At 44.4% G+C, this 16,367-nt stretch overlaps 1 protein-coding gene across 5 annotated transcripts in view; it reads right to left on the bottom strand.

Moving 5' to 3' along the window:
- Positions 1 to 16,367, bottom strand: part of Kctd1 (potassium channel tetramerization domain containing 1) — a 190,507-nt gene that overhangs the window by 77,137 nt on the left and 97,003 nt on the right. The window contains exon 1 of one of the 5 annotated variants that reach the window (XM_010643562.3): positions 13,120 to 13,166. The exons of the other annotated variants lie outside the window; for them this stretch is intronic. Coding sequence (XP_010641864.1) covers positions 13,120 to 13,122 — 3 coding nt within the window. The 5' untranslated portion in view covers positions 13,123 to 13,166. Of the gene's footprint in view, positions 1 to 13,119; positions 13,167 to 16,367 lie in introns of those variants that run through there. 5 annotated transcript variants of the gene reach the window in all.

The following is a 16,367-nucleotide window of genomic DNA, read 5'->3' as shown; positions in this document are numbered from 1 at the left end:
AAAAAAAAAAAAAAAAAAAAAAAAAAGGAAATAACAGCAAATACTACGAAGTAGACCAAAGTAGACCAAAGTGGTTAGCACCAATTGGTCTGGCCGAGTACTGGAATTTGCAACTGAGATAAATGGGATCTCTAAAACAGAATTTTTCTTCATGCACTTAAACCGTGATCTAATTCACAAACATCCTATTTGCAGACATTTTTACCAGGATGGAATTCTAGATTCTTAGGGCAGGAAGGAATTCAAAATGTCACCTGAGCAGGTGAATTCCTGGGTCCTCCTGGCCCTAATCAGAAGGCTTCTTTAGCGTGGCTGGTGGTGGTCAGATTGTTACGCAGTAGGAAGGGCTGGACACCGTGTAGCTGTGACCACAGCCTTACTAGCTGATCTCTTATTCTCCAAAGCGAGCCCATGATTCAAAAGTATGGATTAATCATTTCACAGACAAGTGCCTATCCGTGTTAACAGTGGCATCTTAGCTGCTTTCTTTTACAGGAATGGGGGCAGAAGGGGACCGGTTTTCCGACAGGGCTGTGCAGTCTAGGGAAAAGTGTACATCTGAGAAAAGACCTCAGTCTTGCCCAAGTCATTCAGCTTGTGTGTGGCACAGGAGGCCTGGCCGTGACCAGGGGCCTGAACGGGGCACAATACTTCCTCTGCAGGAAAGATTCTAAGTCCACGAGTCAGGCTCAGTCCTTGAGTCTGGACCTGATTGTGCTCCTTAGTCCTCTGGGGCTCCAGGTCCGCGCACCTGTGCCTTCTCCCCAGCCTAACAATGGGCCCGGAGGTCCGATGTGCTTCCCACTGTGCGTTCCTAGGAAAGGAACTTGGTAACATCTGTTCTGTACACTTTACATCTTCAACGTAAAGGTTCATTTTAAGTAGGAGGACTCTATTCCAACTGCGACCGCCTTTACTTGGAAGAGTGATCGAGGGCAGTCACAGCTTTGTCAGCCCAGGTTAACCCCCCTTGTGACTCTAATAGCAGGAGTGGCCAGCACATGTGGCCTGCTTCTGTGGGGTGAAACCCAAACTTGCAGGAGGAGGCTGCACCTACAAGGCGGGTATCCTGGAGTCCAGAGTAGCTGCTCAGTCACTTCAGTCTATTTGAATAATAAATAGGTTTGTTCATTCCAAGGTCTCTCCCACTTGAATGTCAAGTTCTTCTCTATATTGTTCTTTACTGGATCCTCCAGGACTTGCACATAGTAAGTGCTCAATAAACAAATACTAAGTAAATGAACAAGTGAGAGGCTTAGATTAGTCTGAGGCTTGAAATCTACTAGCTATTTTCTGAGACAGGTTACTTAACCTCTCCAACCTAGAAGACATTTATGAAGATGACGCTGAATAAAATGCTCTGGGTCACGAATATATGTAACATATTACATGTATGTGTTAGCTACTGGGTTGGAGATGTTCATACCTATTACCCTGCCCTGCACTGAAAGCTTGTAACCTGACAGTGATTCATACACCACTGTGCTGGCAGGGTAGGCTGACATCAGTTCTAAACAAGTTGGTGCAGACTAAGGTAAAAGTAGAGCGTGAACTACACAACACTCTACAAATGAGCATGCATTTTATTTCAGTCGAGTAGGAAAAGGAGGTCAAGAGAATGATACAAGCTCTCGCCAATGAGCACGTCACCACAAAGAATGCCAGTGTTCTACGTAGCACACTGCCAGAAAGTTTCTTATTTGTTATTGTGTTTGGATGGGATCTTTTTCTGGTTCAGTGGCCATAAGAATATTTTTAGAACTATTATTTAAAATAAAGATCCATGCAAACCTACAAATATCTTCTGGTCATGTATTTGCTTTCAATGATAAAAGTGTAAAGGATCTCAGTTCTATATTCCATGTGATTAAGTATTTGTATTTATTTACTGAAACAAATTTAGAGAAAATTATGCATTGAAACAAATTGAGAATATACTTTACAGGTATCACAGTATTGTAATGAAAAAAAGTGATTACCTTCAATTTATTGCTTATCATTAAGGAAAGATAAAATTTTTTTGTGGGGGTGCTGGGGATTGAACTCAGGACCTTGCACTTGCAAGACAGGCATGGTGCCACTGATCTGAATCCCCAGCCCCTAAAATTGTGTATTTTTAATAAGATGGGTAAGTTTATTGAACACTGAGTCTATATTGCCAATATTTGTAAGTCATTTTAATTTTTTTCTGTTTGTTATTCTCAAATTAGTCCTTTAAACTTTTTTGTTCTTTGTTGGTTGGAGACAGAGTCTCACTAGGTAGTTCAGGCTGCCCTTGAAATCGAGATGTAGCTCATGGTGATCCACCTGCTTCAGCCTCCCCAGTGCTGGGATTATAGATGTTTGCCACCAAGGCTGGCTAAAAATTTTACATAAAATATATTTAAGCTGTTCTCTCTCACGATGTAAATGAGGAGAGAATACAAATTTGAAAACTTTATATTTCACTGAGTCACATGCTGGTTTAAACCAGGATGCCTGTAAGCACATATCTCAAAATTCTCTAAATTTCAGTTTTCATTTGCCTCTTGATTATCACTAGTTCACCCTTTCTGTAGACGTGAGTTTCCATATGGCTCTTATACATATACTTCCATTCTTTCACCTGTGTTTATGAATATGTTGTGATTTTTGGAGGCATTCTTTTGTCTTATCTTTAAAAGAAAATACTGTGGATCAGGCATAAATCGCACATAATCCCTCTACTTTTCCCCTAACAGGTCAATAACCTCTAAACAACAGATATTTTAAAAATGACCCATTACTGAGCAGGTCTATAGAAATCTGGCAGGGGTGGGGTCTGCCAGGGATGGGACTCAGGCATCCCTGCATGTCAGGAAGAACTTCCGGCTGGGCTACCCCCAGGACTGGGTGTTCAACCCAGCGCAATCTCACTGAGCTACATCTGGAGCTCTATTTCACTTATTTTTAAATTTTGAGACACGTTCTTGCTGAGTCCCCTAGCTGCGCAGGCTGGGCTTAAACTTGAGATTCTCTTGCCTTGGCCTGAGAGTGCTCAGATTGCAGGTGTGCGCCACCATGCCCCGGCTCACTGTGGGCCTTCAGTACATGTCAGGGGGCCTCTCATCTGGGATACAGCTTTGCAAGGGCTCAGTGATCCAGGTCAGCTGTGGTCCAAAAATGTTAAATGAAAAATTCCAGAAATAAATGATTCTTAAATTACAAGTTGCACACTGGTCTAACCTTGCAGAGTCCTACTCAGTCCCACCCAATGTGGGAAGCGTCCTTTTGCTGGATGCACCACTAGGCTGCATGAGCTACCTGCTACCCTCCAGGTGCCTGCTTAGTAAGCATCTCAGTGACCAGATCTGTTGGTATCCTGATCTTGTGTCCATGTAGCCCTTATTGTATTTAATAACCAGCCCCGTGTGATTACAATGCAGGATGGCAAAAAGAAACCATGAAGCAGTTCCTTTAAAAGGTGAAAGGCCGGGGATTCTGCTCAGTGGTTCTGCCTGCCTCACAAGCACGAGGTCCTGAGTTTGATCCCCAGTACCCAAAACAAACAAACAAACAAACAAACAGTGCAAGTGTTCAATTTAATGAGAGGAAAAAAGAGTCGAATACCTAGGTTGCTAAGATCAATGCTAAGAGTGAATCCCCTGAGGAACTGTGATGAAGATAAAGGAAATGTGTGCTAGATCTCCTGTCACATCTCAAACTGCAAGAGTTACAGCCACAGCACGCGGTGAGTGTGCAGTGATGAAGGCGGCGCGGAGCCTGTGAAAGCGTGTGGGAAAACCATGGCACGTCCAGGCGCCGGCACTCTCGGGGGTCGAGGATCCCCTGAATACAGGGGAACTACTGCGTTCCTATTTCCCCCATTTATCAGATGAGAGGGAACCTGCCCACGGCCAGGACTTTAACTATGCCTATCCCACGGTGAGGCTGCTGGAATCAACAAAGAATGAATTTTGTTCCCTGGGGTTGTACTTCCTGTAAGAATGGAGGTGCCCTCCCCACTTGCTACCTCTTAGCATTTTTTCCCCCTTCTGTGTCTTTTCCTTGTTTTCCTTTGCACTCTCAGGTCACCTTATGGCCTTTATTCCTTACATGCCTGTAACTGTCACTTCCTGATGACGTTCTTGAGCAAGAAGTCAAGTGACCCCAAGGAGGCTGAGTTCCTTTCACTCGTCTGTTCTGGCCTGGCAAGAAGCTCCTGCCAACCGCAGGAGGGTGAGCCTGGCAGCGTGGGCCTGGCATCCGTGCCAGGAGGAAACCCTCACCCATGAAGCGCTCTAGTGTTGTTAAACATTTTCTATTTGTCAGGCTCTTTATAGGCATTTTTATTGGTTCTTTTTACTGGTAATAACTGAATCAGAACCCTGTTCGTGTTTTCTTTTAATTAGGTGCCCTGAGTGACGTGGAGAAGGCTGAGGGCCTTGGGCAGCAAGTCTTCAACTGCTAAGCCGCCAGGGAATGGGTATGATCTTGGCTCCTCCCCTCCCTGCTCGGCTCCATTTTCTGCTGTGTACCGAGTAGGACGGGATTTATCACATCAGTGGAGTTTATTCTGGTGAAGTGCCTGCCACCTCCATGATGCAAATGAGTAATGTCTCCAGGAAGAGGACTTTATACGTGTCCCAAGATATGATTAGCTCAGAATCTGACAGCAGGAAGAGCCTTAAGAGTGAGACTGAATACTGGAAACCCCCACAAATTGTAAAGCACTATTCAGGCGTACCTTACTAATTGATCATTCATAATATTGCCCCATGGACCACCAGACGTGAAAAGAAAAATGGTGGCCACCAAAGGAGCCAGGCATTCAGTGATCATAAAAATGATGGCTGACGTGTAAACTGTGATGTAGTTCTGGTTCTGAATTTCTTCCTCAATCTTAAAATATGAAGATTAACAAAAGGGTACACATTTAGCACAGCCAAAATGCAGCAGCTTACTCTGAGCTGAAACATCTAAATACGAATGTGCAGGCTGGGCATCCCCTACCTGGAAAACACAAACCTTTCTGAGCACTGACACAGCATCTCAGTGGAAAATCCTACATCTGACTTCAATGGATGGGTTGCAGTTAAAACAAAGGCACACAAAAATATATTACCTTCGGGCTATATGTATAAGGTATATATGAAGCATAAATGAATTTCATCTTTAGATTTGGATCCAATCTCCAAGATATCTGATTTTATATACATGAAACATTTCCCCCAAAACCTGAAACCTCTAACGCTTACTGTCCCAGGCATTTCAGGTAAGGGATATTCAACCCATACAAGTGCCTGCCCAAGGGGGCTGTGGTGTTATAGTAAAAAAAAGGCTTAATTTCTGAAAAATATCTTGTTTTTTTCTGTACTGCCATAGTGTCCTTATACAAATTTAAAGTTTAAATGTTTACTTTTATGGTTTAGTCCCATCTCTTAGATATTACTATTGGCCATTTGCTTTCAGTGTTCATGTGTGAACCCTCATCACACGAGACAAGACCTGCCTCTCCCACTGGCTCTTGGGACATTTCTCTGATGTCTTCTCTTCAACACGGCTGAGCTCTCCCCAATTTCCACAGCCCTCGCCTCATTCACAGCAAGTGCTCACTGAATGCTTCTATAAATGCATCCAGTTTCCAGAGGTTTGCTGAAGAGCCTTTTCTTTCACTGGGCCTCTGTACTTAGATTATAACTCACAGTCCCAGACGGGCTTCCAAAACCCATCACTGGAGATAGCAGGTAAAGACAGGATGGAGTCTAGGATTCCATGAACCTCTTCATAGGCTAAGTAGAAACAGAAAAATATTCCTAGAACTTTCATAACTACTCTATCAAATCATCCTGAGAGGCAGCTAAATCACTAGCTCTGTGAACACCCTACCATTGGTTTTGAAAAATTTATGTGTGGATGAACACTGGGTTGTGGGAAGAAAGAAAACAAAGCTAGCAAAATCAGTTTTCTGAGATTCTTACACTTTTATTTAGCTCTGTGTGTGTTTCCACAGCAACCTGTTTTTAAATTGCTATCTCAATCCACTGAAAAATATTCTGCAAGTCTTTTTTTTTTTTTTTTCCTGGAGTAAAAAAGACAATGAGATATTTGTTGGAACTAATGGAAGAAAATACCTAAAATATCTAAAGTCTATTAACAAACAGTTTTATTTTTAAATGCTACAAAATAGAAGTTAATATTCCAGATGAGCTGGCTAAATAAAATATACTACTCTAAAAGCCCATAATCTTAACCTACAAGGGCTGCTGTAGGATACTCTTAATATCTGAAGGACAAACTGGAAGGAATAAATCACTTCATTGTCATTGATCATTTCTATTTCACGAGAGAATTTTTGTCACACTAACAAGTCATAAGAGGTATTTAATCGGTCAGAAGAAATACATCAAAACACCATTTACCTTGACTCTGCAGTCTATTTAAAACAAGCACCAGTACAACTCAACAGTAAAGGGAATTTCTATTGATTTATACAGCATCTGAGACAGGGACGGAGCAGAGTCTATTTATGTACAAAGGAAATGTAAACTCCATAATGTGGGCTCCAGCCAAATACAGGTCTTACTACTAGAATACTGAAAGTAGAAGATTTCCAACAATCTTCATAATGTTTTAAAACTCCCAGTATGATGACCACTCTTTTAGTCCCAAACTACTCCAAATAAAATTGAATTTTATGAAAAACTGATTTCATTAAGCTAACTTTCATGGATTTGCTACAGTTTGGGCAGGAATTACACCCATCAGCGGCCTTCCCAGTGTCCTTCAGCCCTTTTAAATACCCAAGGGGCTGCCCTGAGCTCCACTCTTCAGCCAGGGCATGGAGAACCGGCACAGAGCCCTGTCCAGTGTTTCCACGAGAGACTCTGGACCGAGGCTGTGGCTTGCTCAGAAGCGGCCGCTAGCGCTGTGCCTTCAGCATTATCTGTACCGCTTCCCGTTTCACACCAAGGACCCATGTGAAAAAAGGAGGAAACTGAAGTCCACGCACACGGGGGCAGAGCTGAGACCTGGTTTGGGGCCTGGCTCTGGAGCCTGGTTCGGTCCTTTCTGTCCGCAGACACCACCACAAAGGTGGGTCCCTGCAGGGCCACACGGCACAGGCTTCGCGCCGGAAACGCTCCTGTGCTCTTTTGCAGCTCTGTGTTCTCTAGCTAGCTCTTTAATCATCCTGGGAAAGCGCTCTGGTAACCGTCATCTGTTCTACTGGATTATATTTGAACAGTTAATGAGAGTTTTCGAAACAGCAGATCATAGATTTAAAAGCACGTACTTTGGAATCAGTGGGGCCTCGGTTCAAATCCTAGCTTTGTTGCTTGCTAGTTCCTAGGCCGAAACCAAGTTAATCGACATGGAAAGAACAACCATAACTCCCTGAAGGGTGGTGCGGGGATAAAACAAGACCACAGAGAACAGTGCTCCAGGAGACATCCAGTACGAAAGACTGCCCAGGGTCGCCCTGAAGTGCGGGGGTGCTGAGCAGCGAGCTCCCGGCAGCACCGGTGCGGGACTGCTTTACAGGCTCACTAGCCGACATTAGCAAAGCTGTCGTTCACTCTGCAGCGCCGGAAGCTGTTACGGGTTGGGAGAGCTTGCATCAAACTACAAGGAATGAAGCGCGTTGTTCTCTGCAGACTGCAGCCTAGGAAATGAGAGCCTGCGCCCCTCCTGCCTGATTCGGTCTGCGAGTGAACCCTCTGACCCCTAAGAGGCAACAATCGGAAACCGTGCACATCTCCAAGCATGGTCCTTACTACCGCACGTCAGAATCAGCAGCAGGGTGAAGCCCCGCATTTAACCCACAAGCTCAAGGGACTTGTCCTCAGCACCTATTTCTCAGCTATAATAAGAAAAATGAAAATCAAGTTTGTACTATACACACACACACATATGTACAAAGATATTATCGATGACTGTTTTTGTTTAAAAAGATGAGGTATAGGAATTAAAAATAGTAAGTTTGATTTTAAATATACAGAAAATGTGCTGCTATACTACCTGGTTTTTGGCACACGGCTGAAAGGGCCCAAATGAAAACTGGTGTTAAAAATACCTTCCTTTTCCTTGGGCCCAGGCAGCAAGAGTGGAGACTGCACGGTGAGAAGCTGGGTAAACTGGACAAGAAGAGGCACAGCATAATACTAGAAATTGACGATGACAAGCTTGCAACTAGTCTTGACATTTTAATTTGGTAACAGAACTCCTCACAAAGGAAGTCACATCCATCTCCAACATTCCTTAACATGCCTTTCCGTACTCCTCCCCTTCTCTCCAGAGGCTACCATCGAATGTGGTCTTAAATCTGTCAGCTCCTCGGTTGGCACATTTTACCTCCTTCCCACAGACCAAATCAGGATGCCTGGCTTCCAGGGTTCACCGCCACACAGGGGAAGCAGTAATTCACTGTGGGAGAGTCCTGATACTTCAGGAAAGTTTGCACTGCAAAGAGGCTTCTCCAATGGCTCTGCGCTGGGGCGGGGCTAAGGAAGTAGGGATGCTGAGCTGGTCTGGCCCATGCCCATGCTCCTTTCAGGGTCAACCAAGGTCCCACAGGCTTCCAGGGCTGTATACAGGGCTCTTCTGGGAAGGGCCCCCCATTCTCAGCTACACTACACCCAACACGACTAAAAACAACCCAAGTCACAGCCTGGGGGACAGCAGGAGCTGAAATCACACATCTCAGATGCGGAGGGTATCCAGAAAAAGGAACTTCCCACTGGGGATGAAAACAAAAAACCCAAAGCAAACTAACTGTACACATGGACAGGCTGCCTAAAAGTGTGCGATTTAAAAAAAAACAAACGATAAACCATTCAAACACATGAAAACAAATGAAGCTCTGACACTCTTTGGTAACACAGCTTCTACCTCCATTATTTACAAAAATTCTGCTAACTAAAACTTGGGCAAAGTCAGAATATGAAATGTAAAAAATGTGTCACTAGAGAAAGTTCACCATCACATATGGATTTTTTTTTTTTCTGTAATGTAGATTGAACCTATAGTCTTTGCACTGGGCAACATCCCTAGCCCTTTTTAAAAATTACTATTTTATTTTGAGACAGGGTCTAAAATACCCCTTAACGTATTTTAGCTTAGTGGCTTAAATTGCCCAGGTGGGGCTCAAACCTGTGATCCTCCTGTCTCAGCCTCCCAGAGTGCTGGGATTATAAGTAAGTATGCATCACAAGGTTAGATGCATCCCTTTTAAGGGTAAAGGAAAAGGTTTGCTCCAGTTATTAAAGCATAAGCTGAAAGGAAGGCAACCTAACTCTAAAGAATTTGGAGAGAAAAGACTTGGAGAATTATGAGCATGTGCGTACACACACACACACACACACACACACACACACCTCCTTTTGGGCTCAGCAGGGTCTGCTATCCAGTCTCTAGTCATGAGATTTGAACACTGAACCTCAGATCAGCACTGCCTTTCCTGCAGCGAGGCACCTGGTGCAGGTGCTGGTTCATGCCTAGGCCACCCTGGGAGCTCCTTCAGGTATAGACACACCATTCAGGGCTGGTCCTCTCCAGAACAGCAGCCAAGAGAAACCTTTCTAACTCTGAAAATCCGAAAAAGTTCACAGAGCCCCAAACTCGAAGAGTTCACCTGTTTCCACTCTGATGTTTATGTAGCTGAGGGGCTTCAGGGGTTCTGTCCACTGACTTGACCTCCTCTGCAAACCCCTACGGAGGCCCCTGTCCATGAGGCACCTGGCAACAATAGCTGAGGTGAATCCAGCATCCCAGGATTCCAGGAATATTAAAGAATTCTGTACCAGTTCAATGTCTCAAACCCTAAAGCTGCCTTTTCTTTCATTTTTAGTTTGCCAAACTAAAAAAAAGGGAAATAAAAGTATCCTTTGCTTCTAACACAACCATCAAGAGAATCAGAGTGGACCAGTTAAAGCCACGATCCCCAAAATCACCTCTCCACCCACAAAGCCAGATACTTCAAAAGAGTAAAAAAAAACCAAAACCAAAAACACATATTCTATAGTCTTTGTTCATCCTTGAGTGCCTGCATTAGTCAACCATTCCCACAAATAATCACTTATTAACATCCTCAAGAAACAAACAAACAGTCCAGTGATCCTTCCTCATTCACAGTTTTGCTCTTCCAGGTCAACTGGGGTCTGCAAAAGTGAATTAATTCACTAAGCCAATTAATTCACAGTACTCTATTCCTTATTTGGAGTCTCCAAAGGAGTATTTAAAAAGGCCTCTTGACCAAAAAGTGTGATGCAGTGAATGAGTGAAGAAAAGAAGGCTCTAGAAATGAAAGTTTTGTCCTACCATAGAACTATGGGTTATGAGAGTACGTGTTTCCTCCTAAGACTTTCAATACCGCCATACAGAAATCCTGTGTTGTTTCTGATTCTGAAATGGCAGTTCAGACACCACAAGGTAACTTGAAACCCAGTTTTTCCTTTAGAATGAAGGGGGCCCATTTTGGCTGCCACAGGCCAAGGTGAGAACTCTGTTTCAGTGACCTCCCACACAACTACAAGTCCTCTGCACGGAAGGGCTTCTCTCTAATCAAGTTTGACCCGGTGATGACAAAATGTCCTCTAGGCGACACTCGCTTGGACAGCCAGACTTTAAAATCAGAGTGGTAGAAAGATTTACATTTTAGATAACATAACCAATAGCATCCACATTCTCGTGTGGCAGCAAATACTTCTTTTTTAAAAATGTCATGTATTAGCTTTAGTACATGGTAAGTTGGCATTTGATGTGCATTTATAGCAGTTTAAAATAATACATGTTTTAACTTCCTCTATTTTCATCTAGTTTTAATATGTAATGAAGCCAAAATCTTGCCAATGAGAATGCTTGTCAAGTAGGAATTGATTAATTTATAGATTCCTGGTACAAAAGCCAAAATAGTAGGTTTTCAGTAACTATTTTCTGAATCAATGAAGAAGCTACATACTTATGTATAAGGCATTTAGTTCCTCCACCAACTGAACATTTTAAAAGAGAGCAAACATTTTGCTTTCGACGAAAGAATGCAGCCACAAACGAGTATTAAATATCAGAAAAAAATGCGTTTAAACAAGGTAGTTAATTCTAACAGTTTCAAATAACCACTGCAAAGAAATCTCGGGGCAATTACTATTTCCACATCTACAGAAGTTTGACTCCATCTTTAAGAGGTTAAAAAAGAAAAAAAGCATCACTCCTGCCTGATCTTCAAATTCAAAGTAGAACAATAGCATTATTTCAATAATATCTAAAATGTGTGGGTTTTTTTTTTTCCCTAGTAACTACGTAAATCAAATGTTGCTTCTTCCTTCCCACTACAGTACCTGAAGGGACACTGGCTTCTCAGTGCCGTCCCCCTCTGCCTACTTCCTGAAGCTACAGAGAACTATGTGGACCTGCTGGGTGGCTACTCCTGCACCCAGCATGTGCTCTGCAGACACCAATGCTGGCCACAATGAGGCCAGTCAACAAGAAAGTAGGCGTACACCACCAGGATCTCTGCACTAATAAGTTTCCTACTTGGAGAATTCCTTAAAAGTATTTCCAGGAATAATCTAGGTTAAGGCCAAGCAAGTGCAACCAGACACCATTGTTACAGTTTGCAAATGTTCCCGAGGTTTTCTTCTCTCTCTCTTTTGCTGTGCTATCCAGGGTCTTGAGAATGCAAAGCATATGCTTTACCACTGAGCTACATCCCCAGCCTCTAAGTATGTGTTATATTGAGCTATTTCCACACTTTTGTTTGGTGTGGAGAGGGCCATAATCTATAGAAATTTAAGCAACACCATGACTTGTAGATGGTAAAATTTTCAGTATTTTCCTGATGACTGAATGATAAAGAATACGACTGCAAATTTCTACCATCTAACTGAGCTGAAGTCCTCCTTTCTGAGTCAAGAAAAATGTGGTATTTCCATGCAAAGAAAATGGCTATGAAGATGCAGGGAATGTTAAAGTTTTCAAAACAGAGCACATGAGCTGGGGGGTGGGTAAAGCACATTCAATCCCCAACACCAATGAAAATAAATAAAAACTGAAAGTATGTGGACCATGTAATTACCAAGACATACCAATAACTGGATCGTCTAACAGCACTATGGGAGAAAAGGGAACTAAAAGTATCCTTTGCTTCTAACACAACCATCAAGAGAATCAGAGTGGACCAGTTAAAGCCACGATCCCCAAAACCACCTCTCCACCCACAAAGCCAGATACTTCAAAAGAGTAAAAAAAAACCAAAACCAAAATCACATATTCTATAGTCTTTGTTCATCCTTGAGTGCCTGCATTAGTCAACCATTCCCACAAATAATCACTTATTAACATCCTCAAGAAACAAACAAACAGTCCAGTGATCCTTCCTCATTCACAGTTTTGCTCTTCCAGGTCAACTGGGGTCTGCAAAAGTGAAATGGAAAATTCCAGGCCTAATCAATTCCTAATAAGCTCTAAGTAACTTATATTGCAGTAGATGGTTACAGTTGTTCCACCTTATCATCAATTCTTGCTCATCTTATTGTACCTAACTTATAAATCAAACTTTGTCATAGGTGTGTGTGTCTAGGAAAAAACAGGCTACACAGGGTTTGGTACTACACAAGGCTTCAGATCTCCACTGGGGTTGTCTTAGAACATAGGCCCTGTGGATCTGAGTGCCTCCTGAAACGCATTGAGAGTAGCAGGCTCTTCATCTTTTGGGAGATTTACATTAGCAAAGAGAATATTTGTGTGTCACCTCTGCAGTTATAAAGCAGTCCATAATAATATGTCAACAGTGGAGCTCAGGGCTGCAGCACCTGATGAGGCCTATCTATACTAAGGCTAGAGCACCATGTTTATAATTAAGAAATAATGCCCGAAGCCTGAGGTGTACAGGGCATCTCTGGGAATGAATGGCCAGACAGATAAGGTGGGGGCTGTAAGCAATGTCAATGGCCAGTAACCCAAGCCAGTTATTAATCCCTGGGAAATGCCCTAGACCTCAGTCAGTATGGTGATTTTAACAAATGCAAGAAGAAAAGCTTAACATCAGCTTTCTAGTTAAAGTAAACATCTGTTTTGCACTTAGGTTGCCCAGACTTCATACAGTGAGTTCTACAGAAGTTACTACAGGGTTCCCCTAAGTCACTTGATGGTTTAAATAATATTTACCATACGTGAAAAGCTGACTATTAAATATGTGCAAACAGGGTGGAGGGTTCAGCTCCGTGGTACAGTGTATGCAAGGCCCTGGGCTCAGTCCTCAGCACTGAAAAAAAGAAAAAGAAAAGTGCATGCAGAACAATTTTTTGTAGTGTTTTAACTAAAAGAGACCTAGAGTTAAGATCTTGTTTGAGAGCCATAACAATCATATAAGCATCAGACAGGCACTTATACACCGTTTTATAGAACTGACTTATCTCATTCAGGCAAACAAAACACCTGTGACCAAGGAATTGAACTTAGAGCAAAATAAAACCATTGGGGAGGGGTACCTAAAATATTTTGTGGACCTTTAAGTCATGATCCTACATGATACTAGTATTGAGAAACTAGCAGACAGATGCCACCAGACAAATTATTCCATTATTATTCCAGTGCATACATCCTTTAATGAACTTTCTTAGGCTTTTAACTCTTATTAATAAGATACGATTCTAACCCAGGTTCTTTAAGAGTTTTTACTGTATCAGAAGAATGTGAATATTTACTTTTGCTTTCAAAGAAAAAGCAAACCCAAACTCTTCTCTTCATCCTTAAAATTCTAAACCAACTTGTCAGAATGCACTATGCATACCAAAAGCACCGAAAGACACAGCATACAGGTCTTGTGTATTTTAGAGGACTGCGCTGTTTATATTCTGTGTTCACAGCTCTTTTCTCTGTTGGCCTTGAGACTTGCTGATTAACTATAAACCTTTGAAAGGGTCAGTTTGTCCAGAACTGGAATTTCCACTTTGGAAAAAGTACAGAGGTGCCTAACATCTGTCCTTTAAGGTCCTGCACTGCCCTCCAGCTTTAGGGCCAAAATTCCTACTTCTGTTTGTCAGCAGGGAGGTCAAAGAGGTAAAGCCCTCTGAGGTGACTCCTGCTTGCAGAGTATGGGGGGGGTCCCCAGAAAATTCTTGATTCACCCCAGGAAAGGGTCTTTCCCCAAAATGAATACGACTGCAATAATATTCACAAATGCATTCTTCAAGGTAAAATAATAAGTGTCAAACACTTTAGGCCCTAGCCTCAATCTAGATGTTGGTACTTTTTAGAATTAGGCAATTTCAGGGTGCACATCATCCCCTAGAACTTATTTACCCAAACATGCTCAGCATCTGGGCTAGCAGGCTCCCTGTGACTGTCCTATATCGCTCCCTCTCTTGTCTGCCCCACAGCAGTGACTTTCACATTTCACAGGTGCCCTCACAGAAAGACAGGTCCGTCCCAGGGCGCACTGCAAACAAGGCATCTCACACCGCACTCTTGGCTTCCCTGAGCACCTTCCCATCGGAATAATAACCTTAACAGGCAAATACTGCACAAATCGAGTTTCTAGAAACTGCTCCCCAAAGATCACTTTATATTCAACTGCACATCACAGTGTGTTGGGAACTGGTACTCAACTACCATTCTCGCCAGTCCCCGCCCCCTTTCTTAAAAAAAAAAAAAAGGAAAAGCTACCGGAAGTGGGATTGGCCTGGTTTCCTTTTAATAATTTATAACTGCTTTTCTGCCTTCCATAAGTTATGGCAAAAATGTTATGGAGCGCTTCGACAGTAACTTTATTCGAATATGTTTAAGCTGCTGCTTCCTTTATACGTACAGCGGTCCCACACAATCTTGACCTCATAAAACTCACGCCTTTAATGAGGAGGAGCTGCAAGAGCGAGCTAATCCTTTTGTTCTGCGAAACTTTGAAGTCTCTAGCATCACTGCACAGCAGTGATTCGTCAGAGAGCATGCCCCCACTCCTCTGTAAAGGTTAGGCGGAAACTTGCCAGGAAAACACAAGAGAGTTAAGCTTTTAAAGGTGAAATCAAACTTGATGCAGTATCTGGGCTACTTTTAAAAACTCTCCCCACCAACCCAGATCTACATTTGCCCCCAAGTTAGTCCCGAAGTGGTACCCGAGAAATATTTCATGCATAGAGGTTGGTTTGGTTACCTGGGTAGGGGAAACAATAGCAGGTGAAACTACTGTGGGAGAATTGGTGCTTCTGTGTCCATTGGCTTCTGGAAGAAGAGGCAGGGGGTCGTGTTTCACGGAAACCACCACCACTGCATCCACAGGCTCGGAGGGGCGAATACAAAGTCTTTTGGGGGAAGAGGGGCCGCAGATTTCCCCGGACCCGAACACTGACTCATACAGGGCGCGCTTGGGCGCGGCCTCGGGTTTCACGTCGGGCCCGACCTGGCTGTCTTTGGGTATAGGGGGGTGGTGGGAGGGGTGGCGAGCCGCCCCATTCAAAGCCTCCGAGTAGCAGCCCTGCGGGGCCGGCGAGCCCAGCTTGGTGCCAATGCCGGCGATGCTGTTGAGGGTGGCGATGGAGACCGCACCGATGCAGTGGTTGGTGTAGGTCTTGGACAGCTTGGCCGCCTTGGACAGCATCTGCATCCTGGTGCCCAGCAAGTTCTTGCCGATGGCTTTGTTCTCGTACCAGGTCACATCGCCCTCGCTGCAGTGGTCCCGGGGCCGCTGGAAGAACGCCTTGCACAGGGGATTGCGCTTGGACAGGTACTTGACGAAGCTGGCGTAGGGACAGAACTCGGTGCCCGTCTCGTACATGCGAGGCAAGTTCTCCTCGTCGCTGCTCTCCGCGCGCTTCTTGCTCCAGGACGACGAGCGCGACTTGTGGTAGGGCCCGAGGGACTTGAAGTAGACGAACTTGCGACCGTCCTCGTCCATGGCCAGCCCGAAAGAGTCCTCCTCCAGCTCGCGCTGGTTCTCCCGGCCGCGCGTGCAGAAGTACATGCACGTCTCGAACCAGACCTTGTTGAGCAGCCCGAAGGGCGTGTTGGTGCCGAAGACGCTGGAGGTGTAGAGCTTGCGCAGGTCGGCGCGCGTGATGGCTTGCTTCTGCACCACCGGCCCGGCGCCCTGCTCCTCGAGCTTGCGGATGACCGCGGCCAGCGTCAGGTTGGCGCTGCGCAGCTCGGGGTCCTTGGTGAGGTCGAGCGTGCGGCAGTACGGGGGCTCGTTGAGGTAGCGGTTGAGCGAGCTGCGGATGCTGATGAGCGACGACTTGCTGTAGAGCTGGCCGCTCTTGGAGCGGGCCTCGGCGTAGAAGGAGCGCAGCACGCGGCACAGCGCCCCCTTGTCCATGGTCTCGAAGTCCGGGCTCTGCGCCTTCTCGCTCAGGTACTCCCGGAAGATGCGCACGGCGTAGCGGGTGGCCAGCCGGGTGTTTTCGCTCAGCCGGGCCCGCTCG

Source organism: Fukomys damarensis, unplaced genomic scaffold (assembly GCF_012274545.1).
Source record: "Fukomys damarensis isolate Sample0158 unplaced genomic scaffold, DMR_v1.0_HiC HiC_scaffold_30, whole genome shotgun sequence".
NCBI lineage: Eukaryota > Metazoa > Chordata > Mammalia > Rodentia > Bathyergidae > Fukomys > Fukomys damarensis.
This window is presented reverse-complemented; position numbering and strand designations above follow the sequence as displayed.